Source organism: Coturnix japonica, unplaced genomic scaffold (genome assembly GCF_054131305.1).
Source record: "Coturnix japonica strain WE unplaced genomic scaffold, WE-NBRP24 Scf055, whole genome shotgun sequence".
NCBI lineage: Eukaryota > Metazoa > Chordata > Aves > Galliformes > Phasianidae > Coturnix > Coturnix japonica.
In genome coordinates, this window is record NW_028188958.1 from 36,843 (window position 1) to 51,248 (window position 14,406).

Consider the following 14,406-nt stretch of genomic DNA (forward strand, 5'->3'; position numbering starts at 1 on the left):
AGCAGGGAATGCAGACAGCTTCTGGCTGCTCCCCTGCACTCCCGTCCTAAGTAAGAGGCCCCACGAGGACTGGCTGGGAAATCAGTGCATGACACACGTGAGTGTGCACAGCATTGCACAAAGCAGTGGGGTTCCATGAGTTTGTGTGTTTGTGTGTATTTGTGCACCAATGGTGTTGCACACACATTTGTGTCCATGAGTGTACAAATCAGTGGGGTTGCTCAGGTGTGTGTAGGTCAGTGGGTATGTGTGTAAGGACGAGCCTGCACGTATATGTGCGTGCACAGGGGTGTGCAGAGTGTTGGAGCTGCGCAAGGACATTGTGGTACCGGTGTGTGTGTGCACTTTGGGAGTGAAAGGAAGGGGATGCACATGTGTCTGTGTGTGTGCGCACAGGGCTGCACCAAGGGATGTGGTTGCATGAGTGTGTGTGAGCACACGGATAGTGCGTGGATGCGGTGGCACAATTGTGTGTTTGCACAGGGGTGTGTGAGGAGTTGGGTTGCACACAGGTGGAGACAAAGGGATGTTTTGTGGTATTTGTTGGCACATATGTGTTCCCAGGGATGGTTTGCACGTTTGTGAATGCTAAGGAGGGTACAAGATGCGTTGCGTGCATGAGGGTGTGTAGAAGGGGCAGAGCATTGCACATGTGTGCATGTGCACGTGGATAGGCGGAAGGCTGGGGTGCGGGCTGACCTCTGCTGAGGTGAGTGAGGATTCACGGTGTTGCTCATTGGTAGATTTGTTCACACTGAGTGCTAACAGGGAACTCGCACACCCTTTATGTTTCAGCTGTGCCAGCACTGTGATCCCTTACTGTGATCTCTTGCAGGAATCAAGCGTAGAGCAAAAGGGATGTTTGGGCCAGGTGACCGCAGGAAGGCTGGCTGTTTTAGATGGTGGCAGCTGATGGAAACAGGTGCTCTGGAGACAGTTCAGCTTTTAACAGAAGTCGGGGGACCTGCAGCAAGAACGACTAGGTTCTTGAATGGCTTCTAACATGCACTCTGAGTAGGTCTGTCCTGCTGTGCCATCTCTGCTTCGTTTTGATGAAAGCATTGTATACAACCGCGTGTTGGGCCTGTTTTCCTCTGGAAGGAAGAATTTTAGGTGCAGTTCTCAGTGAGAACGTCTGCTAGGATTTCTGTGTAAGTTAAATCTGAACTACCAGAAGGAGTGCTGCAGGGAAGGGCCCTGCCTCTGCCAGTAAGTTCCTTCTCAGCTCTCCACGACGGACCCCACTGTGGAGATGAGTGTAAACGAGGGCAGTTCAGAATCATCTCTTGCCAGCTTGATGTGCTGGATTTTGAGCTTGTGAAGCCTGTTCTGTCTTTCTGTGGTGTTTCCTTCTGTTCTAAAGGAGAAGGGCAGCATGGTGACTTTTCTCCTGCGGCTTGCAGCTGCACTCCTTGGCACAGCGCTTTGCTTCCAAGCAGCAGATTATTTTGCAGACTGGGGGTGTCTCAGATTCAGCCTTCTATTCCTCTAGTCTGAGAATCATTTTATTTTGAGGAGGAAAGAAAGAATGTGGTTTAATCATAATGACAGTTGAGTGTTAGCACAGTGAGGTGAAGGAGGGCCCCAGAAGCAAATTTGGTGCTGTTGAAGCACTGTGCGATGAGAAGGTGGGAGGTAACACGTGCTGGCAGATGTGGGAACTACTTTGGGATTGAGGTGTGGAGGAAAGGAAAGGCGATGACGGAGCTGATGGCAAAGAGTTTCCTGGGGAGGCTTGGTGCTTGCTTGGGGATGGATCTGATCAACTTCTTGTGTGCTGGTGTCCAGTTGGGCTTTGGAGAGCAGTCTGCATCCCAGGGTCTATCTGGTTAACTCATGCTAACGGCATGAGTTTCATGAGGGCCAAGTGTCGGGTCCTGCATTTTGGTCACAACAACCCCAGGCAACCCTACAGGCTTGGGGAGGTGTGGCTGGAAAGCTCCCAGAAGAAAAGAGACCTTGGTGTGCTGATGGACACTCGGCTGAATATGAGCCAGCAGTGTGCCCAGGTGGCCAAGAGGGCCAATGGAATCCTGGCTTGTATCAGGAATGGTGTGGTGAGCAGGACTAGGGAAGTCATCCTGCCTCTGTACTCGGCATTGGTGACTGGAATAGGCTCCCAAGGGAGGTGGTTGAATCGCCATCCCTGGTTGTATTTAAGAGCCATTTGGATGTGGTACTCAGGGATATGATTTAGTGTAGGGTTTTTAGAGTTAGGGTACTGGTTAGGCTGCGGTTGGACTTGATCATCTTCAAGGTCTTTTCCAACCTGAGTAATTCTACAATCCTATGGTAGGACCGGGGCTTGGGCCAGACCAGGGCAAATCCAGAGACAGGAGTCCAATGGATTTGAGACCTGACTTGAAGCCTGTGGGCATCACCCAGGACTTGGGGTGAGAGGATGAGGCGTAGGAACAAGAACCTCTTTGGTCCGTATTAGCTCCTGCCGTTCCCTTTTTTGTGGGGATCAATGTGGGGTATTTTTGTGTAAAGAACTGACTCATTGTGCAGCCTGTGAATGAATTCATTCTCACCTGCTGATTGGTGCTCTTCTCTAGATGGAGCTGCAGTGGAAATGGACACTTGTGGTCTGATGTCCGGCCCCCTCCCACATGCTCTGATCAGTTGAATTAGCAAGACCTGGCTCTTGGTTGGTGAGTTGGCTTTTGTTGGCTTGGAGACACGTCTTCCAGTTGCACCTCGTGTCATATCTGTTGTGTTGAGCTCTCGAGCTCCAACTGCAACTGGGAATCTAAGTATTAACACAGAAGGAGTAGCTTAGATCTATGTTTACCTTGATTGGAAATGCAGTGCCAAGGGCTGCACACTGTTATGACAGCTCTGAGAGTATGGAAAAGGTATCTGCTGGGTGAGCGCTTTGCTGGGTGAGCATCCCCCTGCTGAAGAGCAGGCAGCTGTTGTGTTTGTAGACAGAATCATCCGTGGGGATTGGAGGCGTTTCCAGCCTTCCAGCTCTTGGCTGTTGCTGTGAGAGTAGAGCTTCCTGCCCAGAGAGAACGAGCAGCAGAAGGGATCCAATGAGAGCAGCTTTAGAAGCTTTTCAGACAAAGCAGGTGGACCAGGCTGTGGCCTGTGCCTGTGCTTTGGAGTGAAGCCAGCAGGCTTTACTTCAAGCAGAATGAGCTGTGGGTGCAGCGTCCAGCAGTGCAAGTGGCCAACAGCTGGAGACAGCATCACCTTGAGCAGCACTCTTGAGGGAAATGCTCAGTGTGAACGAAGGCCACGAAGAAGAGAGTAGCTTGTGGCTGTGTTCACAGGGTAAGGTTTTCCTTCCTGAGCTGTTACCTCTCAGGTGCTGTGTGAGTCTTCTGCAGTGTGCCTACAGCTGTGCGATGTGCTCTGCAGGAAGCGCTGATGTTGCGCTTGCAGCCCTGTCTTTCATGTCTCGTGTCCAATTACACATGTTGTTTGAAGCACCACCTTAGAGGCAGCCTTGATTTCTGCAGCCCCGAGCTTTGTGCAACGAGAGCTCTCCTGCTTCTCGCTGTGATGTGAGACTGAATGGAAGGCCCTGCAGAAGTCTGGGTAGGTGATGTCAGTTGCTGTTCCCTTCACCACCCGTGCTGGGAAAAGCAGGAAATGGGACTGGGGGACATCCCGGCAGTGGGATCCTGCCTCAGCAGAACTGAATGGCTGTTCTGATCCACGTATTTTAACCTGAGTGAATCTGACACTAACCAGAGAGGGGAGGGTGCTGTGGGAAGAAGATGTATGTACCGCAGTTTGTGGTGCAAGTTGTTCTAGGAGCAGCTTGTAACAGTGCCCAGAAGGCTTCCTTTTTGATGGGGAGAGGATTAAGTAGGTTATTTGAATGAATCTATTTCCTTTCTGTTCATCTTTCATACTACCTCTCAAAAAACTGTCTGTGGATTCTGTCATGGTTTTGTGCTGTTGCTGTCAATATTCTACATCATAACATCATGTGCAGTATGAATCATTAATTGAGGGTATAAATAGTGGAATCATGTACAAAGGAAAAGGGTTAAAGAGAAAGTAAGTTTATGTGTGGATTCTGTGAATTCTCAAGTAGTATTTCTTGCTAAAGAGAATTAGTGTGCACCCTGAGCTTTCATATGTGCAAAGGATCTTGTAATCATCTCTGTCTGTGTTTCTTTTAGACCCAGAGATGGAGCAGAGTGGAACACAGACTTGGGTGAATCTTCATTCAGGAGCACGAACACGTAATGCTCATCTTAGGTGTCTGGATGACAACAAGAGCAGAGAGGTCACAAGGTCACGTGCCCATTTTATTTTATTTTTCATTCATGATGCATAGAGGCGTTCCCCAGACAAAGTGAGCATTTGTCGGCTGGACTTTCTAGAAATGACCTAGGCAGTGAAAATGGGTTTGAAGCATCCCAAAGAGCCCTGCAAGAGACTGCTGAGAGTTATTCTGGCACCCTCCTTTGGAAACATCCGGTGTCTGTCTGCTCTTCAGCTGTGCCCTAACACCTCCCATTGCGCTGCCACACCAGGATAGAATTCCAAGCCCACACTGAGTTCTGGAATGTTGTGGTGCCGTGTTGGAAATAGACGTGACCACGTGGTGTTGCCTCCCCGCCTTGTGGGGGGTCATGGTGGACCAGGCTGTTGGCCCTTGGTGATGTCATAAGCGTCTGGAATGAGGGGAGGAGCGGTGCGTTCTGTGCTCCTTTGTGGGTGAGCTAGTGGTCGGAGTAGTTGGTTGGTTTGTTGCTCTTGTGCCTTTAGTGCCTTTAGTGCCTTTAGTGCCTTTTTCTTCACACCATCGTGCGCAGCATCTTGTAGGTAAGCTGAGCCAACGTGGGATGGACGGGTGGGCAGTGAGGTGTTGAGAACTGCTGGCTGTCGGAGCTCACAGCACCATATTACTTACTCTTGACCATCAGACGTAATTTTCCCCCGGTACACACGTTCCAAAGGGGGTATTCGTAAAGGTGGCACCCGTTCGGTGCTTCTTCCGTCGTCGTCTTTACTCAGTTGTGGAAGCATCGTAAAGTTGCTGGGAGGACAGGCATCACGTAGCCTGAGACTCAGCGTGTCTTGCAGCAAGGGGATGGGACGGTTGTGCTGTGTGCGTTATTCCATGGCTGTCTTAGCCCTGCTCGCTGACCTGCTCTTTCTCTCTCCTCTCTTCACCATCCGCCCACTGCCTCGGTGCAGCTTTTGCTCTCATTACATCTGAGCAAAGCGACAAGGAACTGCTGCAGGTAGCTTGAGGTGATCTCACTGCCAGGTACGTGCCATGTTTTGTCCCCCTTCATGGTTTTGCCGCAGGGCATGCGAGGGTAGTTCTGAAGAAGTGTCCCCATACTGTGCTGTGTGAACAGAGAAAACAGAAGTGTTTCTGCTCTGTTCCAGCTCTTCACACTTGCTGTGATGGGTGTCGCGTGCAGTGGGATCAGCCGCGAGCCTGAGGTGGCGGCGACGGAGGTACAGTATGAAGCTCTGGCTGGTCTTTGTTCCCTGTGTTGAGCCAGCAGAGGGAGCTGCAGATGCACTCTCCTGCAGGAAAGAATGGGCCAAAAAGGGCCTGGCCACCTGTCTGCACCAGTGCCACTGCTGATTAGTCTGGGTAGAGAGAGATGCATCTTTGCATGGCCTGGCAATGCACGCCAGGAAGAGAAACAACTGTGATGAGATGTGCAGCTCCTTCTGAAGTGCTCCCGACAAGGATGGAGCGCATTTGCTGCAGCTTTCTCTGCAGATGTGCTCCTCACCTTGAAATCCTCCTGGTTTGTCCTCAGCTCCTGACCAAGGCTTGTGCTCTGTTTTGCAGGCTGATAACATGCGGAAGCCGCAGCTGGAGCGTGCGGTGTCATCTCTTAACATTCCGGCGATTGCGGCAGCCCATGTTATTAAGAGCCACGTCGCCCAGGGGCCGGATGAGCTCTCCCTGGAGGTAAGCAGTTCCAGGCGTTCCTTGTTGTCATGCACGGGAGAGTAGTATAGGGTGTGAACGCCTTTCGAATACTCTCAAGACTCCTTCAAAATGTCTCCCTTGCTGTCAAGCTTGAGGATATTCTGCAGCAAAGAATCAGGCAGTTATTTGAGCTGTGCTTTCCTGCCAGCTGTGCTGAAGCTGGGATTGATGTCTCAATCTCTTGCAGGTTGGAGACTTGGTGTGCATAGTTGCTATGCCACCAAAGGAGCTGAGCCCCTGGTGGAGAGGCAAGCGTGGCTTTGAGGTAGGCACACGTTTCCGACTAGAGAGCACAACTTGAGTAGAGTCAGGAATCTCAGACTGGAGCTGCTCTGCCTGCACAGGACGGCTTCTAGACGCAAGCAGTTGCCCTGTGTCGGTGTCAGAGGACCTTCCCTTTGGTGCTGAGCTTGGGCTAATGCCCACCTGTCTTTTTGTTCTTGTTCCAGGTCGGGTTTTTCCCTGGTGAGTGCGTGGAACTCATCAGCGGAAAAGTTCCCGAGTCCCTCGTCAATTCCTTGCCAAAGCCAGGTACGTGTTTTACATTTGACAATGCGGATTAATAAAATGGGGACACAACTTGGCTTTCAGGGGTTTTGTTAATGCCCGAGATGAGCAAGCTTAGCAAGAGGACTGCATTAAGCGGAACACGCAGAGATCTGGCCCAATCTCACTGTGTTTATTCTTGGGCATGGGGAAGTCACAGAATCCTCCTTGAATGGCTTGGGATTGGAAGGGGCCTAAAGGATCCTCAGGCTCCAAGGCCCCTGCCTCAGTCTGGGTCGCCAGCCTGTGCATTTAGCTGGAGATGAGAGCAGGCTGTATGGGGCCCCTTCTGACCTGGCCTTGGGCAGTTGCAGGGATGGGGAAAACCGTTCTTGCGTGTCCTTGTTTGGAATGTTCTTCCTGTTGTTACGTGCTCGGTCAAATGTGTTATGATCGGCCTCGTCCAACCGATCCAAGCCTGAAATGAACTGGTTTCTTTGTTTTGTTGTGCAGTGCTGAAGAAACGGGGCAAGCTCAGTACCTTCCTTCGTTCCTTGGTGAAGGCCCGCCCCAGGAGAGCAACGGAGCCGGAGCCAACGAAGGAAGGGGTGTTTGGCTGTGACCTGGGGGAGCACCTTCTCCGCTCTGGCCGTGATGGTAAGGAACAACCCATTCCTGAGATCTTTCTCCGTTGGGCATCTAAAGTTGAAAGGGAGATCATATCCAGAAATTGTTTCAGCCTGAAAACGTAGGAAGGCTTCTAGCCACAGAGAGCATCCTGCATCCTTTCCCTAGCTCTTCTGGATGTGAGATTGGATTCTTCCATTCCCCAGGGAGCTGTGATGGGACTTGCAGTGTCTGTGGCTTTGCCAGAATTACTTTCTCCAGGCTGTTGATAGGTCATGGCATTTCTGGAAAGCCAAGAACGCGTCTCTGTGCACTATCCTCACAGCTGTCTCTGCCAGCTTTCTCCTGTAAGGAGGAAGCAAGCGGTAGCCCGGCTGGGCTTAGAGGATGGGATGTGAGAAGAGCACGGCCTGAACCAGGACTTAAGTAAGAAGCTGAGCTAACCGCTGGCTCTTGTTCTGTAGTCCCCCAGGTCCTCCTGAGCTGCGCTCAATTCATTGAGGAACATGGTGTGGTGCGGGGGATATACCGCCTGTCCGGCGTGGCATCCAGGATCCAGCAACTACGGTAAGAGTGCTGCAACTGACACAGCTGTCAGTAGGGGCCCGTGCCATGCTGCAGGCGTTCAGAGGAACCTCTTCCTTTTCTTGACTGTATGTGTGTCTTTGGACTTGTTTTCCTCTTTCTCAAAGCCCTCTGCCCAATTCTGTGTCCTTCTCTGCAGCCATGAATTCGATACGGAGCAGGTTCCCGAGCTAAGCGTCCGAGAACTTCACAGCGTGAGCTCCCTGTGCAAGTTGTACTTCAGGGAGCTCCCGAACCCTCTCCTGACCGACCAACTGTATGACAAGTTCTCGGTAAGCTCAGGGCAATGTCTTGGAAATGACACATACCTGTTCCCTGGGCGTCCTGGCTAGTGGTTGCAGCAGTGCCCCAGTTCTGAGGTCTTCTTTCTGTTAGACCCATGAGGCATGCCTTTGCCACATCCTGCCTCTCACTGATGCCACTTGTGGTGGTGCCAGGAGGTGCTTATTTAAGCTATTCACAATGCTTGTGAGAATTCCCTTTCCTTTGCTGTTCCCCAGCTATTGGTAGAATGGGGTTAATAGCAAAGTGGACTTGGAGAGGAATGCCTGCTGCGAGGAGCTGTGCTGTGCAATCAGGCAGTAAAGCCCCCAGAGCTTGCACTGCTTGACCTCAATGACACAGGCTGTGTGCTGCTGTGTTCCCCTGATGCCTCTTGGAAGGCATCGAGTCTGCCTCGGTGCTGACCACCAGCGCGCTGTCCCCATGGTTCCCAAACCTGTGGCAGCTCTCCAGCCTGACTGGTGTCTGAATCCCTTCCTGCCTTTTTCCAGGACGCTGTTTGTGCTGCCACAGAGGAGGAGCGGATGCACAGAATGCAGGAAGCCATCCAGCAGCTGCCCGCTCCTCACTACAGGTCAGTGCTGCGCTCGGTCTGCTGAGCTCAGCCCTGCTGCCTTTCAGAGGGCAATGATGCGATTCCAGGTGTTGCCTCACACCTGCAACATCATGCCTGTGCACGCTGAAGCGGCTGAAGGCTGCATTGGGTCAATGGATTGGGTCAGTTCCTTGGCACGGGGGTACGATTGGTGCAGCCAATGGCTGCGGCTGTGCTTTGCAGGGCTTGGTACTGCAGCGTGGTGCCATTGGAAACGTTTTATCTACTTCATATTCAGGGACAGTAGCAATGACAACCACTAGCATGAAGTGAGGTTTGTTTTGTGCACTGCAGCACCGCTTGCTTTTTGGTGCTGAACATCTGCCTCTCTTGTTTTCCAGGACGCTGGAATACCTGATGAGACACTTGGCGTCTCTAGCCGGGAACAGCTCCGTCACCAACATGGACGCTAAGAATTTAGCGATAGTGTGGGCTCCAAACCTTTTAAGGTAAACTTCTTTTTCCGTTTCAACACCATGCTTACTTCTGCTCTCTCCCAACCCCAGGGGCACAATTTCTAGATGACAGTTTCTGCTCTCATGTTTAGATGGGTCTATTGTGTCCTTGAACTTCCTTGAGAATTTTGTCAGTGGCATTGCTGATGGCCCACTGCGGAAGTCTCCAGAGCCCAGTCTGACAGTTTTTCTCTGCAAAAATTCATACTTGGGGAAATGATCTTGGGGAAATGATTTGTAAGATCTGCCTTTTCTTCAGATCCCAGCAGAGCCAGTCTGCCTGCGCCAGCAGAGAAGTTGCCTGTATGGAGCTGCAGACGCAGTCGGCTGTTGTTGAGTTCATCATAAGCCACACAGACGTCATCTTCTGCTCCAAATCCACACCAGCCGTGGGAGAGGGTGAGCATCTTCCTCCATTAGCTTGATCTTGATCTGACATCTTGATCCAATCCAGGCCTTCTCTAAGACCTCTGAAAATGCTCTAACTGTCGAGGAGACAACAGGCTTCTGGGCTTAGATTAGAATATGGCACCCTGTTGCTGGGTCCTTAGTGTGTCCAAACCCAAACCTTACATGGAGAAAACTGTCACTGCTGTTAAGATGTTTTGCCAGCAGGTGATGCATGATTGAAGTGTGGCAGCGAACCTTTCTGAGTTCCCTGCCCCCTGGTTTTAATAGGGTTTTTGTTTGCCTCTTTCGATACAGTGAGCTGCTCTTAATTCTGGCTGTGTCCTTTGCCACGAGCATACCTCTGAGCACACGGTTATTTTGAGCTCCTCTTCTTCCAGTGATTCGGATAAGCAAGTCTAAGAGAAATGCAGAACTGGGGTGGCTGTGCTGCTGCTGTCTGATCCTCCCTCTTACCTTTGGTTTTCCCTTGCAGGGCACAGTTCTCTGGCCGGGCTAAAGTCTGTGTGGGTATCTCCTCCTGCCACAAAGCTGCTCACTGTGCAGGAGGCACAGGCTGAGAGAAACGGCCAGAGCAGCTCTCCCACAGCGACACGGAGCAGCGAGATAGAAGAGGAGGAAGCCCCCGCAGTTGTACAGGGGAACTTCCACACAGTAATTGATTTTCCTTCTAAAAGGTAAAGAGGACTTCCCTTTCCAGCCCCTATCATCATTGGTCGGTTGGGTTTTATTGGTTTAATTTTTGTCCATTATATATATATGAGCCTGCCAGCTCCTGTCCTGTCCTGCTGTGGAGCCTTTGCTCACATGCTCCACATCTTGCTTGACATGGTTGAGAGAAAAGGAGCCAGCAGGACTTGAGGGCGGAGCTGTAGGAATGGAAGCGTCCTCTGCTGTTTGAAACAGAGCGCGTTTCTAAGCTGTGTTTCAGCAGAAAGCAGGCAGTGCCAGGAACGGGCAACTGTTGTCAAGGGCTCGGAGCAGCTCTTCCTTCACCCTACACCACGACTGACAGCATGCTCTGTTTTCTCTCTCCAGAGCAAGTTCTCCCAGAAAGAGGATGGAGTCATCGCGCTGCGGCAGTTGGTGTTCCTGCCTCTGCCTGCAAAGACCATCACCTGTGGCCGAACACCAACTGCAGCGCAGTGCCAGGGAGCCATCAGAAGCAGAAGTCGTGGTCCTGGCAGGTAAGAGTGCAAATCCAGCTTTCAAAACACTGCTTGTGAGCAACACAGCTAGAATTCATGCTTTCAGTGGGCTTGTACCTCCTTCACGAGGAGGATCCTGCACGAGGATCACTTTCAAGACAGTGACACTGTTGTTAGAAGCCTATTTGCTTCTGCCCACCACCCATACATAGCCAAATGTCAAGAACCTCTTCCATGATTCATCTTGCGAATGTTCGACACTAACCGCTGTGCATCTACTCCTTCCTAGGTGACTCCAGCCCTCATGTACCCCAAAGACTCAGGGCATGTGACGATGATGCATCCTGTGCTTCCATCAATGGAGAACTCATGGGAAGCACAGGATGCTGCAGTTCCAATGAAAGCCTTCCATATGACAGCAGTGATCAAGAGAAGAACGTCATCGAAGTTCAAGCCCTCATTCATCCCATCCCTGCTGAAGCTGCTGACCTGAGCCTGCCAGACACCACAGGCACCAGCCTGGACCCAGTGCTTCTGCAGTGCAGCCCAGCCCAAGCACAGCCTGAATGCCCCGACAGCAGCAGCACCATGCAGGCTCAGGTCAGCGACACAGAGGAGATGACGAGCCCCTTGGAGGGGGGCATAGAATCAGGCCACCAGGCCCAGGCTCCAAGTAACAGCAGGAGCTCTGAGCCACTCCCTCCTTAACAACAGAGGATGAGTCCCATCTTAAAGCCTGGACCTCTCACGCCCTCCTTTGTCCCATTGAATAAAGGCACGCTCGTGCTCAATCAACACTTTGGCTGCATTCCGAGTCTTCATTCACAGGGACTGGGAAGAGTGCAAGAAACAGCAAGGCAGCTCAGCTTGCAACGCTCTGGCTGTGGGGTGCGTGCAGCAGAGCTCTGGATGTGTTCACATTTTGCCTGACTTTGGGATGCCTGCAGTGAGAGCTCTGCTACCATTTTTTATGGCAGCAAATAGTCTCTAGCATCCTGGATACTGCTCATGAAAACTGCAAGCCTCCTGGCTGTGGCTTTGTGATGCTTTTCAGTGCTTTTTTTTATTGCTTTTTGGATGCTCTTCAACGCCGTGGCTGCTCCCTGACACCTCTGTCCTCCCACCGTGTCCATTCCTGGCTCCCACCTGTGAGCTGTCCCTGCAGATCATCTCCAGCCCTGCCATCATCGCGCTGCGGCAGGAGGAGCTCACCCTGACCAACATCAGGCAGTGCTGCCTGCCTCTCTCACTCTCTCGACCAAGTGTAACTACACTGTCGTGGAGACAAATGCTTTCTGTCACATCCTCTATCTCTGCAGACATTTACTGGTAGGCGGCTCTTGCAGAAGAAGATTCAAGCAGCACAACCTTTTGCTCAGCTACAGCACATGAATGCTACCAAAGCAGAAACAACCCACAAGCTCTGGGTCTGTTTTTCTTACGAAGGCATGCACCGACAGCGTTTGATGGTACCCACCATCCTTGATTTCCTTCCCTGCTTCTTGTCTGATGGCACTGCTGAGCCAGGAACAAGCTGCCCAGTGTGGCAGAGAATGGTGCAGAGCTGTGCTGGAACCTCCTCCCCTTCCTCTGCTGCAGCTTGGTGTGCAACCTCACCCACTTCTCTGACAGACCTGCTGATCCCACGCATGCCATTGGGATGCTCTGGCACGGGATGTGCCTCCAACCCAAAGCTCATTCCCACCTCCCAAGGAAAAGCAAAGCAACCCAAGCATCTCCAGAAAAACTGCCCAACAGACAGCAGGGAATGCAGACAGCTTCTGGCTGCTCCCCTGCACTCCCGTCCTAAGTAAGAGGCCCCACGAGGACTGGCTGGGAAATCAGTGCATGACACACGTGAGTGTGCACAGCATTGCACAAAGCAGTGGGGTTCCATGAGTTTGTGTGTTTGTGTGTATTTGTGCACCAATGGTGTTGCACACACATTTGTGTCCATGAGTGTACAAATCAGTGGGGTTGCTCAGGTGTGTGTAGGTCAGTGGGTATGTGTGTAAGGACGAGCCTGCACGTATATGTGCGTGCACAGGGGTGTGCAGAGTGTTGGAGCTGCGCAAGGACATTGTGGTACCGGTGTGTGTGTGCACTTTGGGAGTGAAAGGAAGGGGATGCACATGTGTCTGTGTGTGTGCGCACAGGGCTGCACCAAGGGATGTGGTTGCATGAGTGTGTGTGAGCACACGGATAGTGCGTGGATGCGGTGGCACAATTGTGTGTTTGCACAGGGGTGTGTGAGGAGTTGGGTTGCACACAGGTGGAGACAAAGGGATGTTTTGTGGTATTTGTTGGCACATATGTGTTCCCAGGGATGGTTTGCACGTTTGTGAATGCTAAGGAGGGTACAAGATGCGTTGCGTGCATGAGGGTGTGTAGAAGGGGCAGAGCATTGCACATGTGTGCATGTGCACGTGGATAGGCGGAAGGCTGGGGTGCGGGCTGACCTCTGCTGAGGTGAGTGAGGATTCACGGTGTTGCTCATTGGTAGATTTGTTCACACTGAGTGCTAACAGGGAACTCGCACACCCTTTATGTTTCAGCTGTGCCAGCACTGTGATCCCTTACTGTGATCTCTTGCAGGAATCAAGCGTAGAGCAAAAGGGATGTTTGGGCCAGGTGACCGCAGGAAGGCTGGCTGTTTTAGATGGTGGCAGCTGATGGAAACAGGTGCTCTGGAGACAGTTCAGCTTTTAACAGAAGTCGGGGGACCTGCAGCAAGAACGACTAGGTTCTTGAATGGCTTCTAACATGCACTCTGAGTAGGTCTGTCCTGCTGTGCCATCTCTGCTTCGTTTTGATGAAAGCATTGTATACAACCGCGTGTTGGGCCTGTTTTCCTCTGGAAGGAAGAATTTTAGGTGCAGTTCTCAGTGAGAACGTCTGCTAGGATTTCTGTGTAAGTTAAATCTGAACTACCAGAAGGAGTGCTGCAGGGAAGGGCCCTGCCTCTGCCAGTAAGTTCCTTCTCAGCTCTCCACGACGGACCCCACTGTGGAGATGAGTGTAAACGAGGGCAGTTCAGAATCATCTCTTGCCAGCTTGATGTGCTGGATTTTGAGCTTGTGAAGCCTGTTCTGTCTTTCTGTGGTGTTTCCTTCTGTTCTAAAGGAGAAGGGCAGCATGGTGACTTTTCTCCTGCGGCTTGCAGCTGCACTCCTTGGCACAGCGCTTTGCTTCCAAGCAGCAGATTATTTTGCAGACTGGGGGTGTCTCAGATTCAGCCTTCTATTCCTCTAGTCTGAGAATCATTTTATTTTGAGGAGGAAAGAAAGAATGTGGTTTAATCATAATGACAGTTGAGTGTTAGCACAGTGAGGTGAAGGAGGGCCCCAGAAGCAAATTTGGTGCTGTTGAAGCACTGTGCGATGAGAAGGTGGGAGGTAACACGTGCTGGCAGATGTGGGAACTACTTTGGGATTGAGGTGTGGAGGAAAGGAAAGGCGATGACGGAGCTGATGGCAAAGAGTTTCCTGGGGAGGCTTGGTGCTTGCTTGGGGATGGATCTGATCAACTTCTTGTGTGCTGGTGTCCAGTTGGGCTTTGGAGAGCAGTCTGCATCCCAGGGTCTATCTGGTTAACTCATGCTAACGGCATGAGTTTCATGAGGGCCAAGTGTCGGGTCCTGCATTTTGGTCACAACAACCCCAGGCAACCCTACAGGCTTGGGGAGGTGTGGCTGGAAAGCTCCCAGAAGAAAAGAGACCTTGGTGTGCTGATGGACACTCGGCTGAATATGAGCCAGCAGTGTGCCCAGGTGGCCAAGAGGGCCAATGGAATCCTGGCTTGTATCAGGAATGGTGTGGTGAGCAGGACTAGGGAAGTCATCCTGCCTCTGTACTCGGCATTGGTGACTGGAATAGGCTCCCAAGGGAGGTGGTTGAA

General features: G+C 51.7%; 1 protein-coding gene and 3 long non-coding RNA genes across 4 annotated transcripts; all 4 read left to right on the forward strand.

Moving 5' to 3' along the window:
• The first annotated feature begins 17 nt into the window (after positions 1 to 17).
• On the forward strand, positions 18 to 936 carry LOC146751982 (uncharacterized). Its single transcript, XR_014941054.1, has 2 exons — positions 18 to 97; positions 836 to 936. It is a non-coding gene; the product is annotated as an uncharacterized LOC146751982 (long non-coding RNA).
• A 7,921-nt stretch (positions 937 to 8,857) lies between these two features.
• On the forward strand, positions 8,858 to 9,353 carry LOC146751983 (uncharacterized). Its single transcript, XR_014941051.1, has 2 exons — positions 8,858 to 8,947; positions 9,213 to 9,353. It is a non-coding gene; the product is annotated as an uncharacterized LOC146751983 (long non-coding RNA).
• A 1,068-nt stretch (positions 9,354 to 10,421) lies between these two features.
• On the forward strand, positions 10,422 to 11,306 carry LOC146751984 (rho GTPase-activating protein 32-like). Its single transcript, XM_085533189.1, has 2 exons — positions 10,422 to 10,548; positions 10,799 to 11,306. Exons 1-2 carry the CDS (start codon positions 10,422 to 10,424, stop codon positions 11,215 to 11,217), a joined length of 546 nt encoding a protein of 181 aa, XP_085389315.1. The 3' UTR covers positions 11,218 to 11,306.
• Positions 11,307 to 11,970: 664 nt separating this feature from the next.
• On the forward strand, positions 11,971 to 13,205 carry LOC146751985 (uncharacterized). The gene is made up of 2 exons (XR_014941052.1): positions 11,971 to 12,366; positions 13,105 to 13,205. It is a non-coding gene; the product is annotated as an uncharacterized LOC146751985 (long non-coding RNA).
• The last annotated feature ends 1,201 nt before the right edge of the window (positions 13,206 to 14,406 follow it).

Excerpts from the sequence above, each read along its gene's own strand:
- LOC146751984 (XM_085533189.1), top strand. The coding sequence starts at position 10,422 with ATGGAGTCATCGCGCTGCGGCAGTTGGTGTTCCTGCCTCTGCCTGCAA. Across the intron at positions 10,549-10,798 it reads AGAAGTCGTGGTCCTGGCAG|GTGACTCCAGCCCTCATGTA; the intron begins GTAAGAGTGCAA and ends ACTCCTTCCTAG.